Here is a 15963-nt window from a genome sequence, read left to right on the forward strand (position 1 = left end):
AGCGTGCCAAGTACCACTGGGACCACTTTCACGGGCTTATGCCAGAGTCATTGCAACTCGATTTTTAGATCTTCGTATTTCACTAATTTCTCTAGCTGCTTCTCCTCAATTCTGCTGTCTCCTGGGATTGCGATGTCAATGATCCATCCTTTCTTTTTCTCCACAATCACAATGTCTGGTGTGTTATGCTTCAGAATTCGGTCAGTCTGAAGTCGGAAGTCCCACAGAAGTTTTGCCATTATTATTATTATCATTATTATTAGTTATTATTATTATTATTAGTTGTTGTTGTTGTTGTTGTTGTTGTTGTTGTTGTTGTTATTATTATTATTATTATTATTATTATTATTATTATTATTATTCCTGCAACCATTCTTCATGGGGTTTTTTTTAATCCTTGGCCCTGGGCATGCAATTCTAAACCCTCCACAAACCCTGGTTCCACGGGTAACCTGCCGCGTCCCGTGGCGACCTGAATGGAGCCGGACGGTGCTCTTTACCTGGCCTTTCGCAGACGCTGCCGTTGACCAGGTTGATGCAGGTGGCGGCCTTCAGGCCCTGGTGGCTGGGCTCGGCTAAGTAGCTGCAGAAGCCGATGTCGCTGGGCTCCCCCGGAAGCCACCGCAGCAGGTTGTTGGTGAAGGGGGACATGTCCTCCCAGCACCAGTACGAGACGTTGATCTTCCGCAGCCCCACCCAGGGCGTCAAAGCTTTGGGCTGCGGGGAAGGAGGGGGAGGGGAAGAGAGAGACACACGGAGAGGTCAGCTAGCTGGACCCGTCACCGCGCCATCCAGGTGGCGGTTTGGCCACCCCAAAAATGCCTTTTTTTTTTTATTTCCAAGAGGCAACTGGAGTTTGGAAAACTTCAAAAGTTTCCTTTTGAAGACTTTTCGCTTCTCATCCAAGGAGCTTCTTCCGTTCTATTTCCTTGCGGGCAGATGGTCCTTTGCAGCCTTTTTTTTTTTTGGGTCACTCTCTCAAAGGATGTAAATGACCAGCTTGTCTGCCACGAGTATCAAACCTTCCCTTCCCCACCCTCCAGTCAGAGCTAAAGGAGCTTCTGTTCTTTAGAAGAGTAGTAGATGCTTGGAACAAAGTTCCAGCAGACGTGGTTGGTAAATCCACAGGGACTGAATTTAAACATGCCTGGGATAAACATAGATCCATCCTAACGTAAAATACTTGAAATGGTATAAGGGCAGAGTAGATGGACCAGGAGGTGGAAAAGGAGGGGGGGGAGGAAGAGAAGAGGAAAAGGAGGAGGAGGAGGAAGAGGAGAAGAGGAGGTGGAGGAAGAAGAGGAAGAGGAGGAAGAGGAGGAGAAAGAGGAGGTGGAGGAAGAGGAGGAAAAGGTGGAGGAAGAGGAGGAGAAGGAAGAGGAGGAGGAGAAGGAAGAGGAATAGGAGGAGAAGGAAGAGGAGAAGGAGGAAGAGAAGGAGGAGGTGGAAGAGGAAGAGGAGGAGAAGGAAGAGGAGGAGAAGGAAGAGGAAGAGAAGGAGGAGGAGGAAGAGGAGGAAGAGGAGGAGAAGGAAGAGGAGGAGGAGGAAGAGGAAGAGGAGGAGGAGGAGGAAGAGGAGGAGAAGGAAGAGGAGGAGGAGGAGGAAGGCGAGGGAGGGGTCCAAATAGGTAACATCACCAGTGCCATCTCTCTCCTGTCTAGCACTGCTGATATTACCTAGCTGGGTCTTGAAACATCTGCAAGAAAAGAATCAACCTCAGAGAGCATCAAAATGACTTAGAGTTCTAAGTGCCAATTCAGAGATTTCCATCAGGCCCCTCCCACCCACTGGGTGCCCCTGAACCCCCGGCTGAAACGTGGGAAGGGCCCCCCCCCACCCCGACCACTCACCGAGGCCTGGGTCTTCTGCAGCTCCTTCACCAGGAATTCCACCTTCTTCTGCGTCGTGAGGGAGGCGAGAGCCGCGTTGTGGCTCCTACAAGCCAGCTTGGCGTTGTCGTAGCTGTCTTTCGTGTTGGTGATTCTCAGGCAAGAGTTGCCCACCAGGTGCCACGTTGCCCCACAGATGTTTTCTGTAAAACAATCACACACACACACATATATATATGTTATCTTATATATGATATCTTCTATGTTTCTATATATATAAGATAACAAATCCCAGTAAGGGCATAGCTGGCTAATGAGAGCAAATAAGCTCGAAATAGATCTATACTGTTCTGCTCGGGCCTAATCAGGATCAGGACAAAGGGAGAATCTATGCACCGAGATTTCAAATCAAACATTTTTATATGTAAATATAGGATTTGTACAAGCAAAGCCAGGCGTTTCCGTCCACCTTGGCAGCTTTCCCGGTTAAATTGGCTAAGTGATAAAAGTCCAGGCTGCAGCTGAAAATCAAAGCTAATCAACGTTCCTTGGTGAGATAATGTTTCTTCGGTCAAACATACACACTCGTGGTCCCCTCAGATATCTGCATCTCTGCTCGATGAATTTGGAAGGATAAGAGCAGGTTGCCAGCGAAGCATTTCTGGAACTCTGAATCTAGGACTTCCACCAGTACAAACGTTGGAACTCCACACCTCTTTACCCAGAAATCCTCCCTTATATACTGTCTGGGTGTGGTCAACTGTATCCTGCTTGGGCGGGGGGTTGGACTAGATGACCTACAAGGTCCCTTCCAACTGTGTTAATCTATAAGGTACCAGAAGGAGGAAAACTCCCAGAATTCATTCATTCATTCAATCATTCATTCTCTTTCTCTCTCACCTTTCTTTCTTTTTCTTTTTCTTTCTTTCTCTTTCTTTCTTTCTTTCTTTCTTTCTTTCTTTCCGTCCATTATCTATTTATCTAGATCTACCTACCTACCTACCAATCTCTATCTATCTAGATCTAGCTAGCTATTTATCTATCTATCATCTATCTAAACCAATTGATCGATTGATCTATCTATCTAGATCTTTCTATCCACCTATTTATTTATCTATCTATCTATCTATCTATCTATCTATCTATCTAGATCTATCTATCTATCTATCTATCTATCTATCTATCAAGATCTATCTATCTATCTATCTATCTATCTATCCTATCCTTCAATCTACCTACCTACCTACCTTATCTATCTATCTATCTATCTATCTATCTATCTATCTTTCGATCTATCTTCTCTATCTATCTATCTATCTATCTATCCTATCCTATCCTTCAATCTACCTACCTACCTACCTTATCTATCTATCTATCTATCTATCTATCTATCTATCTATCTATCTTTCTATCTATCTTCTCTATCTATCTATCTATCTATCTATCCTATCCTTCAATCTACCTACCTACCTACCTACCTACCTTATCTATCATCTATCTATCTATCTATCTATCTATCTATCTTTCTATCTATCTTCTCTATCTATCTATCTATCTATCTATCTATCTATCTATCTATCTATCTATCCTATCCTTCAATCTACCTAGCTACCTAGCTACCTACCTACCTTATCTATCTATCTATCTATCTATCTATCTATCTATCTTCTCTATCTATCTTCTCTATCTATCTATCTATCTATCTATCTATCTATCTATCTATCTATCTATCTATGTCTTCAAACTTCACAACTTCAAGATTTGTAGACTTCAGCTCCCAGAATTCACCAGCCAGCATAGCTGGGAGTTGAAGTCTTAAAAGACCTAAAAGTTGCCTTAAAGTTTGAAGACCTCGGTGTTCAAGGCCAACCCACCAGGCAAAGCGATGCATTCTTGGTTCCGGGCTTCCCACTGGCAGTTCTGGTCCAGGCTGCAGCTTTTACAGCTGGTTTTTTTGTTGCAGTAGAAGGCAGGGTTGTCCTTGGGGCAGCTTTCGAAGGAGGTGATGGGGGCCTAGAAGGAAACAAACAAAAAAAGAGAGAGAACAAATAAGCTCCCCCCCCCCGCCCCGTCAACTGCAAGTTAGGTTCTTGATTGTTTAACTGCAGTTAATTCAGCCCTGGGACTCTTCAGCTGCCCAAGAACCTCTAGGTACCAAAAGGAGCCCTGAGGAGGCCACGTCTAGCGTTTTGCCCCTGCAGCAACCGAGTGGGACATGTTTTTGTATTGCAACCTCCTTCCTTTTGTCTCCTTCTCCCTTTCTTTCTTTCTTTCTTTCTTTCTTTTTCTTTCTTTCTTCCTTCCTTTTTTCTTTCTTTCTTTCTTTCTCCCTCCCTTTTCCTCCCTCTCTTCCTTCCCCTCCTCCTTTTCTTCCTTCCCTTCCTCTCCTTCTCCCTCCCTCTCCCTTTTCCTTCCTTCCTCCCTTTCCTTCCTCCCTCCCTCCGTTTTACCTTTCTCCCTCCCTCCTTCCCTTTGTCTCCTTCTCCCTCCCTTCCTTTTCCTTCCTTTTCCTTCCTTCCTCTCTTCCTTTCCTCCCTCCCTCCTTTCCTTCCTTCCTTCCCTTTATCTCCTTCTCCCTTTCTTTCTTTCTTTCTTTCTTTCTTTCTTCCTCCCTTTTCCTTCCTTCCTCTCTTCCTTTCCTCCAACCCTCCCTTCCTCTCTCTCTCTTTTCCTTCCTTCTTCCTCCATCCCTTCCTCCCTCTCTTCCTTCCCTCCCTCCATTTTCCGCCCTCCCTCCTTTCCCTTTGTCTCCTTCTCCCTTTCTCCCTCCCTCCCCTTTTCCTTCCTTCCTGTCTTCCTTTCCTATTTTCATCCCGAAGAGTTTCAGCCCAGCTAGAGCTCCAATCAGAGTCAATTGCCAGCCATCCCTTTTCTCGCAGAGAGCACAACGGACCACGTGGGACCGAGGGGTGGCAGTTACCTGGTCTTCGGAGCAATTGCTGCTCTTGGACAAACACTGGTCCGTGCACCAGTGACACCACTTGGTGTTGGCCGTGCAGCTGTAGCAGTCTGTAATCTGGTCGCATTTTTCTTGCTCCACAGCTGGGCAGAGAGAGAGAGAAAAAAGACAGGCAGCACCGTCAAACCCTCCTGTGATTAATCTCCATCTCCTGGTGACCGACTGACCAAACGGTTTCACTTCTCTGCCCCCAAAGTTTCACTGCCGTTTCAAGCAAACCAAGAGCCTCAAATGCGTTGACGTGTCAGGATTATTTCCTGGCAAAAAATAATATCACTCCGACACTGGGTCAGTCTATTGATGGACCAAAGACAAAATCCCTTGTGTGTCCAATCACACTTGGCCAATAAAGAATTCAGTTCTTGAAAGGTTTTAGCCCCAGTGGACAAATGAAATAGCATTAGACCTAGAAGGTCACAAAAATCAATTCAAATTCAAATCCAATTTTAATTCTACATCTAAATCCAATTTTAAATCCAATTTAGTCTAGGTCTAAGTCTCAATCTAAGTCTAAGTCTCAATCTCAATCCAAATCCAAATCCAATTAAACCTCCGGAACCGCCTGCTACCGCACGAATCCCAGCGACCGAAAAGGTCCCACAGAGTTGGCCTTCTCCGGGTCCCGTCGACTAAACAATGTCGTTTGGCGGGCCCCATGGGAAGAGCCTTCTCTGTGGCGGCCCCGGTCCTCTGGAACCAACTCCCCCCGGAGATTAGAACTGCCCCCACCCTCCCTGTCTTTTGTAAACTACTCAAGCCTCACTTATGCCGCCAGGCATGGGGGAGTTGAGATATTCCTTCCCCCTAGGCCATTACAAGTTATGCATGGTATGTTTGTGTGTATGTCTGGTTTATAATAATGGTTTTTTGTTGTTTTATTAATTGGATTGTTACATGTTGTTTTTTATCATTGTTGTTAGCCGCCCCGAGTCTACGGAGAGGGGCAGCATACAAATCTAATTAATTAATTGATAGATAGATAGATAGATAGATAGATAGATAGATAGATAGATAGATAATTGAATAAATAATTTAATAAATGGATAAATGGATAAATGGATAAATGAATAAATAAATAAATAAATAAATAAATAAATAAATATAAAAATAAATAAATAAATATAAATAAATATATATAAACAAAATTAAATAAAACTAAAATTAAATTAATATTAAAATCAAGACCCCTCCAAATTTACTTTTCCATTTTCTACTCCAAAACAGTAAATCACAAAGGAGTGTGTAGGACATTATTTCTGCACCTCGACTACTTTAAGACCTGTGGACTTCAACTCCCACAATTCCCCCAGCTGGCTGGGGAATTCTGGGAGTTGAAGTCCACAGGTCTCAGAGGGCCCCCGGTGCAGAAATACTGTCCAGGATACAATCCACAGTAGAACCAGCGGACCCAACTGCAACACCTACCCAGCCAAGAAGGGCATTCTTCGTTTATTTTGTGTTCTGGCTGCAGGGCGCCCATCTCCCAAGGGAGGCACTGAGAAACGGAGCCGTTCCAGACACATCGAAGTCCAGGACCCGCCTTTAAGCAGGAGATCTGAGTGGCGTGCGCTTCGCAGCTTTCGGGTGTGTACTTTACGATGTCACTCAGCAGCAGGCTGTTGAAGCCTCCGAAGAGGTACATGGTGCTAAGAAACAAACAAAGAAAAACGGAAGAGGTTAATTAACCCAGGGCTCTCACGCTGGCAAGGAATGCTGGGAAGCGGTCAAGGAGGATTTTAGGGCATATGGTGTAAGTCCCTTGGACCAGACTGGTCTACGTTCATCAGAGTGGACAAGCAGATCATCACCTCCTTATTCTTCTTTTCTCCTCTAGATTCTCTATTACATTGTATTATTCTATTCTATTCTATTTGATTCTGTTTCTATTCGATTCGATTCTACTCTCTTCTATTCTTTCTATTTCTATTGGCTTCTGTTTCTATTTCCTTTCCTTTCTATTCTATTCTCTATTCTATTCTATTCTCTATTCTATTCTATTCCAGGATCAAAACATTAAATATGTTCAAGGGTTAAAGAAGGTTCAGGAGGGAAGTGTTTTTAATGGGAAAGTGAACCCAAGAACGAGGGGGCACAATCTGAGGTTAGTTGGGGGAAAGACCAAAAGCAACGTGAGAAAATATTATTTTACTGAAAGAGTAGTAGATGCTTGGAACAAACTTCCAGCAGACATGGTTGGTACATCCCCAGGAGCTGAATTTAAACATGCGTGGGATAAACATAGATCCATCCTAAAATGCAGGAAATAGTTTAAGGGCAGACTAGATGGACCATGAGGTCTTTTTCTGCCGTCAACCTTCTATGTTTCTATGTTTCTAATCTAGGCCAAGCAAAATTATAAAAAAATCCTCCCTAAATTTCCACCGTCCATCTGTCTGTCTCCCAATCCGGTTAATAAAATAGAAACATAGAAGACTGACGGCAGAAAAAGACCTCCTGGTCCATCTAGTCTGCCCTTATACTATTTTATGTATTTTATCTTAGGATGGATCTATGTTTATCCCAGGCATGTTTAAATTCAGTTACTGTGGATTTATCTACCACGTCTACCACACAATAACGCAGGCCCTTAGGGTGATTAGCTCACGTCCATGTTATTTGGAGGACTAATTTTATTTTATTTTCCTTTGGAAACACAGAATGATAACTGGAGCGCAGAGAATGGACAGCATCTTTTAACTGCTGACCAAGAAGGCGTCCCGAGCTTTCTTGCCGGATCTAAGTCGCGTTGAAAAGAGCTTCGGCGAACATTTTTAAAGTTAGGGCCCCATCGGATGAAGCGAAGGCCGGCTGAAGCCAAGCACAACGCGGTAGATACTAGGAGGGTTCACCAACAGGGTCTCGTGAGCGCAAGCCGGAACCGCAAATAGCTTTCGCCCAAGAGAAGATTGAAAAAGGTGGCGGTGGGTGGGGGTGTCTTCCGAAGGAGGAAGTTCAAGCCGTCTTCACTAGGGGAGGAGGAGGTACATTAGCCAGGGAATGGGGTGGAAAAACTGAGTGGGAAGCCCTTGTTCAAAGCCAGGGCCGGATGGAGGGCTCCAATGAGCTAAATCCTCAGGTTTCAAAAGTGGCGGAAAGTTATGTCTTCGCAATTAACCTGTGCAGCTCATTACTGTACGAAAATAAGGAGGTGATGCACAGCTCTGATCAGAGGTAAACAATACGGTAGATGGGAAGCAGATCTGGGCATTTTACCCAATTTAACCAGGTTACATCTGAATAAAAGTGACACAACAGCGAGTCTTCCAATACAGTGGTACCTCTACCTACGAACGCCTCTACTTACGAACTTTTCCAGCAGTGTGCGGTAACTGCCAAAAAAAAATAAATCCCAACACAGTTCTCAGCTGCGTCAACAGAGGGATAGAATCAAGGTCATGAGGAGTGTTAGTGCCACTTTATAAGGCCTTGGGAAGGCCACACTTGGAATACGGCACTCAGTTTGGCTCACCACGATGCAAAAAGGATGTTGAGACTCTAGAAAGAGTGCAGACAAGAGCCACAAAGAGGATTAAGGGACTGGAGGCTAAAAGATATGAAGAACGGTTGCAGGAACTACAAATGTATCTAGTCTTATTAAAAGAAGGACCAGGGGAGACATGATAGCAGCCTTCCAATATTTCAGGGGTTGCCACAAAGAAGAGGGAGTCAGGCTATTCTCCAAAGCACCTAAAGGCAGGACAAGAAGCAATGGGTGAAAACTAAACAAGGAGAGAAGCAACTTAGAAGAGAAAATTCCTGACAGCTAGAACAGGTGATCAGTAGAACAGCTTGCCACCAGAACTTGTGAATGCCCCAACACTGGAAGTTTTTAAGAAGATGTTGGATAACCATTTGTCTGAAGTGGTGTAGGGTTTCTTGCTTAAGCAGGGGGTTGGACTAGAAGACCTCCAAGGTCCCTTCCAACTCTGTTATTCTATTCTATTCTATTCTATTGTTTCTATTCTATTTCTATTCTATTCTGTTTCTGTTCTATTCTATTCTAATTCTATTCTATTCAACTTTTATTCTATTCTATTCTATTTCTATTCTAATTCTATTCTATTCTAATTCTATCCTATTCTATTCTATTCCTATTTCTATTTCTATTATTTCTATTTCTATTCTTATTCTATTCTATTCTGCTTCTATTCTATTCTATTCTATTCAACTTTTATTTTATTCTATTCTATTCCTATTCCTATTATTTCTATTATTTCTATTATTTCTATTATTTCTATTATTTCTATTATTTCTATTATTTCTATTATTTCTATTATTTCTATTCTTATTCTATTCTATTCTGTTTCTATTCTATTCTACTCTATTCAACTTTTATTGTATTTCTATTTCTATTCTTATTCTATTCTATTTCAATTCAATTCTAATTCTATTCTGTTTCTATTCTGTTCTAATTCTATTCTATTCCATTCTTATTCTATTCTAATTTGTGTTTTACATTTTGAGAAACTAGAATACAAATATTTTAGCACTAGAAAGGTTCTTTGGGAACCCCATAGCTGCCCTCGGCTGCCTTCCCCCCATATTACTACCACCCACCAACGCAAGATACACAGACTCTTACTTGTTGCTCAACACCGCCGAGTGTCCGAACCGGTTGATGTCGTGGGGGAGATCAGGAGGAGGAAGCACCGCCCAACGGTCACAAGCTAGGATGCAAAGATAAAATGAAATAAAAACTTGTTTCAAAACCCTTCGGGGGGCACTTTGGCCCCAGGAAAACTTTCCTTGACTTACGACCAGAGTTGAGCCCAACTTTTCTGCTGCTAAGAGAGACGTTGGTGAAAGTGCGTTTCACCTCGTTTTGTTGTAAATCCATGCAGTCGTTAAAATGAGTCACACGGTTGTTAAGTGAACCTGGCTTCCCCATTGACTTTGCTTGTCAGAAGTCAATCCACGACACTGCAACAGTCATGTGTGTAAATCGCCTGCCAAGAAAGTCACGTGACCACAGGTGATGCTGCAACAGCCCTAATGGTGAACGTTAGGTCGTAAGCCACTTTTTCTCAGCGCCATTGTAAGTTCGGTAACTCTTGGAACTCATTGCCGGACTCAATAGTGTCAACCCCTAACCCCCAACACTTCTCCCTTAGACTCTCCACGATTGACCTCTCCAGGTTCCTAAGAGGCCAGTAAGGGGCTGTACATAAGTGCACTGGTGTGCCTTTCGTCCCCTGTCCAATTGTCTTTCCTTTCTCTCACTTATCATATATATTTTCTTCCTTTCATATGTCCTCTCCTCTATTTTTATATTTTCTCTTTACAGTGTTCCCTCGATTTTTGCGGGTTCGAACTTCGCGGAAAGTCTATACCACGTTTTTTTTCAAAAATATTAATTAAAAAATACTTTGCGGGGTTTTTTCCCTCTACCACATTTTTTCCCACCCGACGTCATATGTCATCGCCAAACTTTCGTCTGCCTTTAATAAATATTTTTTTTAATAAACTTTAATAAATAAACGTGGTGAGTAATAATCTGAATGGTTGCTAAGGGAATGGGAAATGGTAATTTAGGGGTTTAAAGTGTTAAGCGAAGGCTTGTGATACTGTTCATAGCCAAAAATAGTGTATTTACTTCCGCATCTCTACTTCGCGGAAATTCAACTTTCGTGGGCAGTCTTGGAACGCATCCCCCGTGAAAAGCGAGGGAACACTGTATATATAGTACTTCATGTCTATTCTCTTCCATATGTATTGTGTATTGGACAAAATAAATAAATACAAATAAATAAAATAAAAATTAAATGAGGGACTTAAACAGAGAAATAAGGGGGCAGGGCAGTGATGGCCAACCTGTGGCATGTGAGCCGTTGCCCTAGCTCAGCACCGACGTGTATGTGTGTGCCAGCCAGCTGGGTTTTGGCTCGTACAGAGGTTCTGGGAGGGCGTTTTTGGCTTCCAGAGAATCTCTGGGGGGCTGTTGGAGGGCATTTTTACCCCCTTTCGCCTCCAGGGAAGCCTTTGGAGCCTGGGGAGGGTGAAACATGAGGCAGGAGTTGGAAACAGGCTGTTTCCAGCCTCCAAAGGGCCTCCGGTGGGTGGGGAAAGCTGTTTTCACACTGCCCAGACATTGAATTATGGGTGTGGGCACTCATGCATGCACGATAGCGCGGGCATTCTATTCTATTCTATGCCATTCCATTCCATTCCACTCCACTCCATATTCTATTCTATTGTAGTCTAGTCCAGTCTAGTGTAATTCTAGTCTAGTCTAATTCTAGTCTATTCTATTTTCTGTTCTATTCTATTCAATTCAATTCCACTCCATTCCATTCCATATTCTATTCTATTGTAGTCTAGTCTAGTCTAATTCTATTCTAGTCTAATTCTATTCTATTCTAATTCTATTCTAGTCTAATTCTATTCTAGTTTAATTCTATTCTAGTCTAATTTCATTCTAGTCTAATTCTATTCTACTCTGTCCTGTCCTATTCTATTCCATTCCACTCCATTCCATATTCTATTCTACTCTAGTCTAGTCCAGTCTAATAATAATAATAATAATACTGTAATAATAATAATAATAATAATAATAATAATAATAATAATAATAATATATTAGATTTGTATGCTGCCCCTCTCCGGAGACTCGGAGCGGCTCACAACAATTAGTCTAGTCTAATTCTATTCTATTCTATTATCTGTTCTACTTCTCTGTCCTATTCTCTTCTATTCTATGCCATGCCATTCCATTCTATTTTAAAGGAAAAATGCGAATCCTCCCCTCCGAAGCCTACAAATATATTTTTCTCCTTAAGGAGAAGCACTTGGAATCAATGCCCCCTTCTCTCCCTCTCTCCCTCTCTCTCTTTCTCTCTCTCTCAAAAGGAGAAAGGAGGGAAGCTCAAGGCTATGCAACTACCAAGAATTATTTCCTTCCTGACCTTTCCAGCACAGCCAGAGTTTAAGATTTATTGTCCGAGGATCCACAGGAATTTATAACTGTCTGCACAGCCCATGGAGTTTGGCTTCCTCTGGGTGAGCACGCTGCCGTTTTCAAGGAAAGTCTCCCCAGGATTTGAGCACAGTTCATATTAGACGGTTATATATGGTTATCTTAGCCGTGATGGCTTAAAGACCTTTTGCAATTCTGAAGGCTTGAAACAGGCTGCCCGAGCAAGAGACACCAGGCTCCAGCAGGAAAGGAGGAATAAATGCTTCATTCTGGCTTATGACATGGAGAAAAAATAATCACTCCAGATATTAGGGGGGTAATATCCTTTAAAGCAGGGGTCTCCAACCTTGGACACTTTAAGACTTGTGGATTTCAACTCCCAGAATTCCTCAGCCAGGCGTTGAAGTCCACAGGTCTTAAAGGGGCCAAGGTTCGAGACCCCCTGCTTTAAACCACGTTTACCCATTCCTTTTTGTTGTGGTTAGCTCTGGCCCAGCTCCTGCCCCAAGGACTGTGGATGTGGGGGAGACATCCACATGCTGCAGGCCTGTTTTGCCCCCGGTGGAATCTGCTGATGAAGGCTCCTCTGACCAAGAAGACATGAGTGACAGGGAGGAGGAGAGTGTGGCAGACAGCTCAGAAGGAGATCAATTATCTAGCTCCTCCTTGGATTCAGAACAAGAGTTAATGATACAGCCACACATGCGGAGAGTGATGCATAGGCAGCAACAACTGAGAGATTATTATCAAAGAAAATGAGGCCACCTGTGGTTGGGTGGGGCTGTGGTCATTAGTGAGGCTGCTATAAAGAGCAGATTGTGGGTTTGGCCATTGTGGAGGATTATCTGATCGTTGTGTTTCGTGACTGCTTTACTGACTTTGACCTTTTGTGTGCTGATTTTTTCCCTGCTTTGAAACTAAACCAGAGCCAAGTGTGTTTCACTTTGTGAAAGAAGAAGGACTGTGAATTGCCTCACAGCTGCAAGCTAAATATCACAGAACTGATAAGGGACTTGTACCAATTACCAGTTTGTTTGGAGACGAGTGTTCTTTGCTATACCAAAAGAGGGCTTGGTTTATTTGGATTTTCATGATAAAGAACATTGTTTTGAATTTTCAAACGTGTGTGTGTCTGAAATTTGTACCTGTGAATTTTTGTGCGGAGTCTACCAGAGAGCCCGACAGAACACTTTGGCTCACACCTCAGCTACACTGAGTGAAGATGAATTGCCTTGGGCCACATATTAAATATATAATCGAGGCAATGTGTATAAATCACAAACGCCCTTCATTTTTGGATGCTATTTATTGTTTTATTTTACTTATCGGAAATCTCACTTTTATTTTGAGAAATACGTCAAGGCGGGGATATATCCAAAACACCTTCTGACTTCAAGCTGATTCGTATAATACTTGGAATAAAGAAATTCTCAATGCATCTCAATATAAAGCCAGATTCATTTAACAACCAATTTGTCAAATGCAGCGACTCGCTTAACAACCGCGGCCAGAAAAAGCTGTAACGTGAGGCCAACAAACTCACTGAACCAATGTCTCCCTTAGCAACAGAACTATTGGGTTCAACGGTGGTCGCAAGTCGAGGACTACCTGATCCTTTCTCGAGAAAAAGCAGCCCTGGTTTTTATTTCATTTTTTAAATTTCCTCGTCCCTGGCCGAGATGGAGCGTGTACCTATGTCGTAGGCCATAAAGTCCGAGGAGAAGCACTTCGCCCCTTGGCTCATGGAAGTGTCGTTGTGCGTGTTCCCTCCGAAGACCAACATGGCCCCGCTGACGATGACCGCCGAATGCAAATAGCGGGAGAACCGGCTCTCTTTCAGAATTGTCCTGGAGGGAGAGAGAGAAAAGGGAAAGAAACAGGGGCTCAAAACTCCCATCCTCTGTCTTGCTCTTCTAGGCCCGTGACGGCGAACCCAGAGGTGCCACGCCGGAGGCATATCGGAGGGCGGGCGAGGCCTTGCCCTATATCAGCTGTGGCGCGTATGAGCGTGCCGGCCAGCTGATTTTCGGCCTTGGCATTTTGTTCCTGCAGCAACCGCACGGGACGTGTTTCAGCCTTGCAACTTGACTGCCGCAACAGGCTCTGTGTGGGGCTGCCCTTGAAGAGGATGCAGAAGGCTCCCCCTGGTTCAGAACGCGGCAGCCCGCTTGGGCAGCCTGCCAGGTGTGCGGAAGACGTCATCTCTCCTGCGAGAGCTGCCCTGGCTGCCCGTCCGATTCAGGGTCCAATTCACTGTCATAGCCCAACAATATTATTTGACTGAAAGAGTCGTAGATGCTTGGAACAAACTTCCAGCAGATGTGGTTGTTCAATCCACTAGAACTGAATTTAAACATGCCTGGGATAAACATATATCCATCCTAAGATAAAAATACAGGAAATAGTATAAGGGCAGACTAGATGGACCAGGAGGTCTTTTTCTGCCGCCAGACTTCTATGTTTCTACGTAACATGACTGGGCATTGGAGGGGAGGGGGGGGTTGTCAGGTTATAGGAAGGGGGGTCTTTTCCCAGCCACAGCTCCTGGCCTCATGGGAGCGGGGAAGGCGGGGGATATTGAGAGTCCCTTTTCTTATGGAGGCCCATCTGGCAGGGAGGCGGAAAAAGGGCCTTCTCCGTAGTGGCTCCCCCTGTGGAGAATCATCCCTGCAGAGATAAGATACACGTGGAGCCATATCGGAGGGCACGCGAGGCGTTGCCCTATACCAGCTGCAGTGCACGTGCTGGTGAGCTGCTTTTCAGCCTTGGGGAAAGCCGTTTCACCTTCCGGAAGTTTCAGGGCAACTTCCTTGAAGCCTCTGAGTGCAAAAATGGGCCAACGAGCAAACCGGAAGTTCGGAAAAACGGACTTCCGGTTTGTCCATTGTGCTGTTTTTCACACTCCGGAGGCTTCAGGGAAGCTTCCGGTAGCCCTGGAGGGCAAAAAAGGGCCCAAGAGGCAAACCGGAAGTCTGTCTTTCTGAACTTCCGGTTTGCCCGTTGGGCTGTTTTTCACACTCCGGAGGCTTCAGGGAAGCTTCCGGTAGCCCCGGAGGGCGAAAAAGGGCCCAAGAGGCAAACCAGGTCTGTCTTTCTGAACTTCCGGTTTGCCTGTTGGGCTTGTTTTTTCACCATCCCAGGCTTCAGTGAGGCCTGTGTACACGTGTGGGAGCAAAGGGGGGGGGGGCTGAACGGGTGTGGGCAGGTCCACATGTCCTTTCACATGTACACCCCCCCTGTGGGCACGTGCATCAAAAACGGCCCGCCCCCCGTGTTCTGGGCTGTCCCCTTTAACTAAAAGAAAATAAAAATAAAAGCCAAATAACGTTTTCTTGGCGAGAGGCAGCGAAAGATCAGAAAGCGAGAAAGGAAGAAAAGATATGAAATTGAATCACTGCCTCCTAATAAAGCGAGTTAAGATTCCGAGGGGAGGGTTGAGAAATGCTTTTATTTGATCTTATTTCTCTCCCGCCCCCCCCCCCCGCCCCCCTTTAAATCTTTCTCTGATGTTCTTTTATCCCGTCTGTGGGAGAAAATTGCCGGTAATTTCAATATACCTGTGTGAAAAAACAGTTTGGGGGTGGGAGGGGGGTGACACACCATTGTTGCTTCATAAGGGTGAAGTGGGAAACAATGGCCCTTTTGGGACCTGGGGGCTTCAACTCCCAGAATTCTTGAGGCAGCTGGCTCAGGAATTCTGGGAGTTGAAGTCCACAGGTCATAAAACGACCATTGTTCCCTCATGCTCTGGGGAATTCTGGGAGTTGAAGTCCTCAGGGCATAGAAGGATCATTGTTCCCTCATGCTGGCTCAAGAATTCTGGGAGTTGAAGTCCACAGGTCCTAAAAAGGCCATTGTTTCCTCATGCTCTGGGGAATTCTGGGAGATGAAGTCCACAGGTCCTAAAAGGACCATTGTTCCTTCATACTGGCTCAAGAATTCTGGGAATTGATGTCCACAGGTCATAAAATACCCATTATTCCCTCATGCTGGCTCAAGAATTCTGGGAATTGATGTCCTCAGGTCCTAAAAGGGCCATAGTTCCCTCATGCTCTGGGGAATTCTGGGAATTGATGTACACAGGTCCTAAAAGGGCCCTCGTTCCCTCATGCTCTGGGGAATTCTGGGAATTGATGTACACAGGTCCTAAAAGGGCCCTCGTTCCCTCATGCTCTGGGGAATTCTGGGAATTGATGTCCACAGGTCCTAAAAGGGTCATAGTTCCCTCATGCTCTGGGGAATTCTGGGAGTTGAAGTCCACA

General features: G+C 44.4%; 1 protein-coding gene across 1 annotated transcript in view; it reads right to left on the minus strand.

Annotated features, from left to right (window-relative positions):
- The window catches only part of ATRN (attractin), a 144296-nt gene that overhangs the window by 91910 nt on the left and 36423 nt on the right, over positions 1–15963 (minus strand). Inside the window, 7 exon segments of the mRNA XM_070756719.1 lie at positions 501–717; positions 1851–2032; positions 3704–3842; positions 4750–4871; positions 6214–6434; positions 9371–9455; positions 13394–13548. Coding sequence (XP_070612820.1) covers positions 501–717; positions 1851–2032; positions 3704–3842; positions 4750–4871; positions 6214–6434; positions 9371–9455; positions 13394–13548 — 1121 coding nt within the window.

This window comes from Erythrolamprus reginae, chromosome 7, assembly GCF_031021105.1.
Source record: "Erythrolamprus reginae isolate rEryReg1 chromosome 7, rEryReg1.hap1, whole genome shotgun sequence".
Classification (NCBI taxonomy): Eukaryota; Metazoa; Chordata; class Lepidosauria; order Squamata; family Dipsadidae; genus Erythrolamprus; species Erythrolamprus reginae.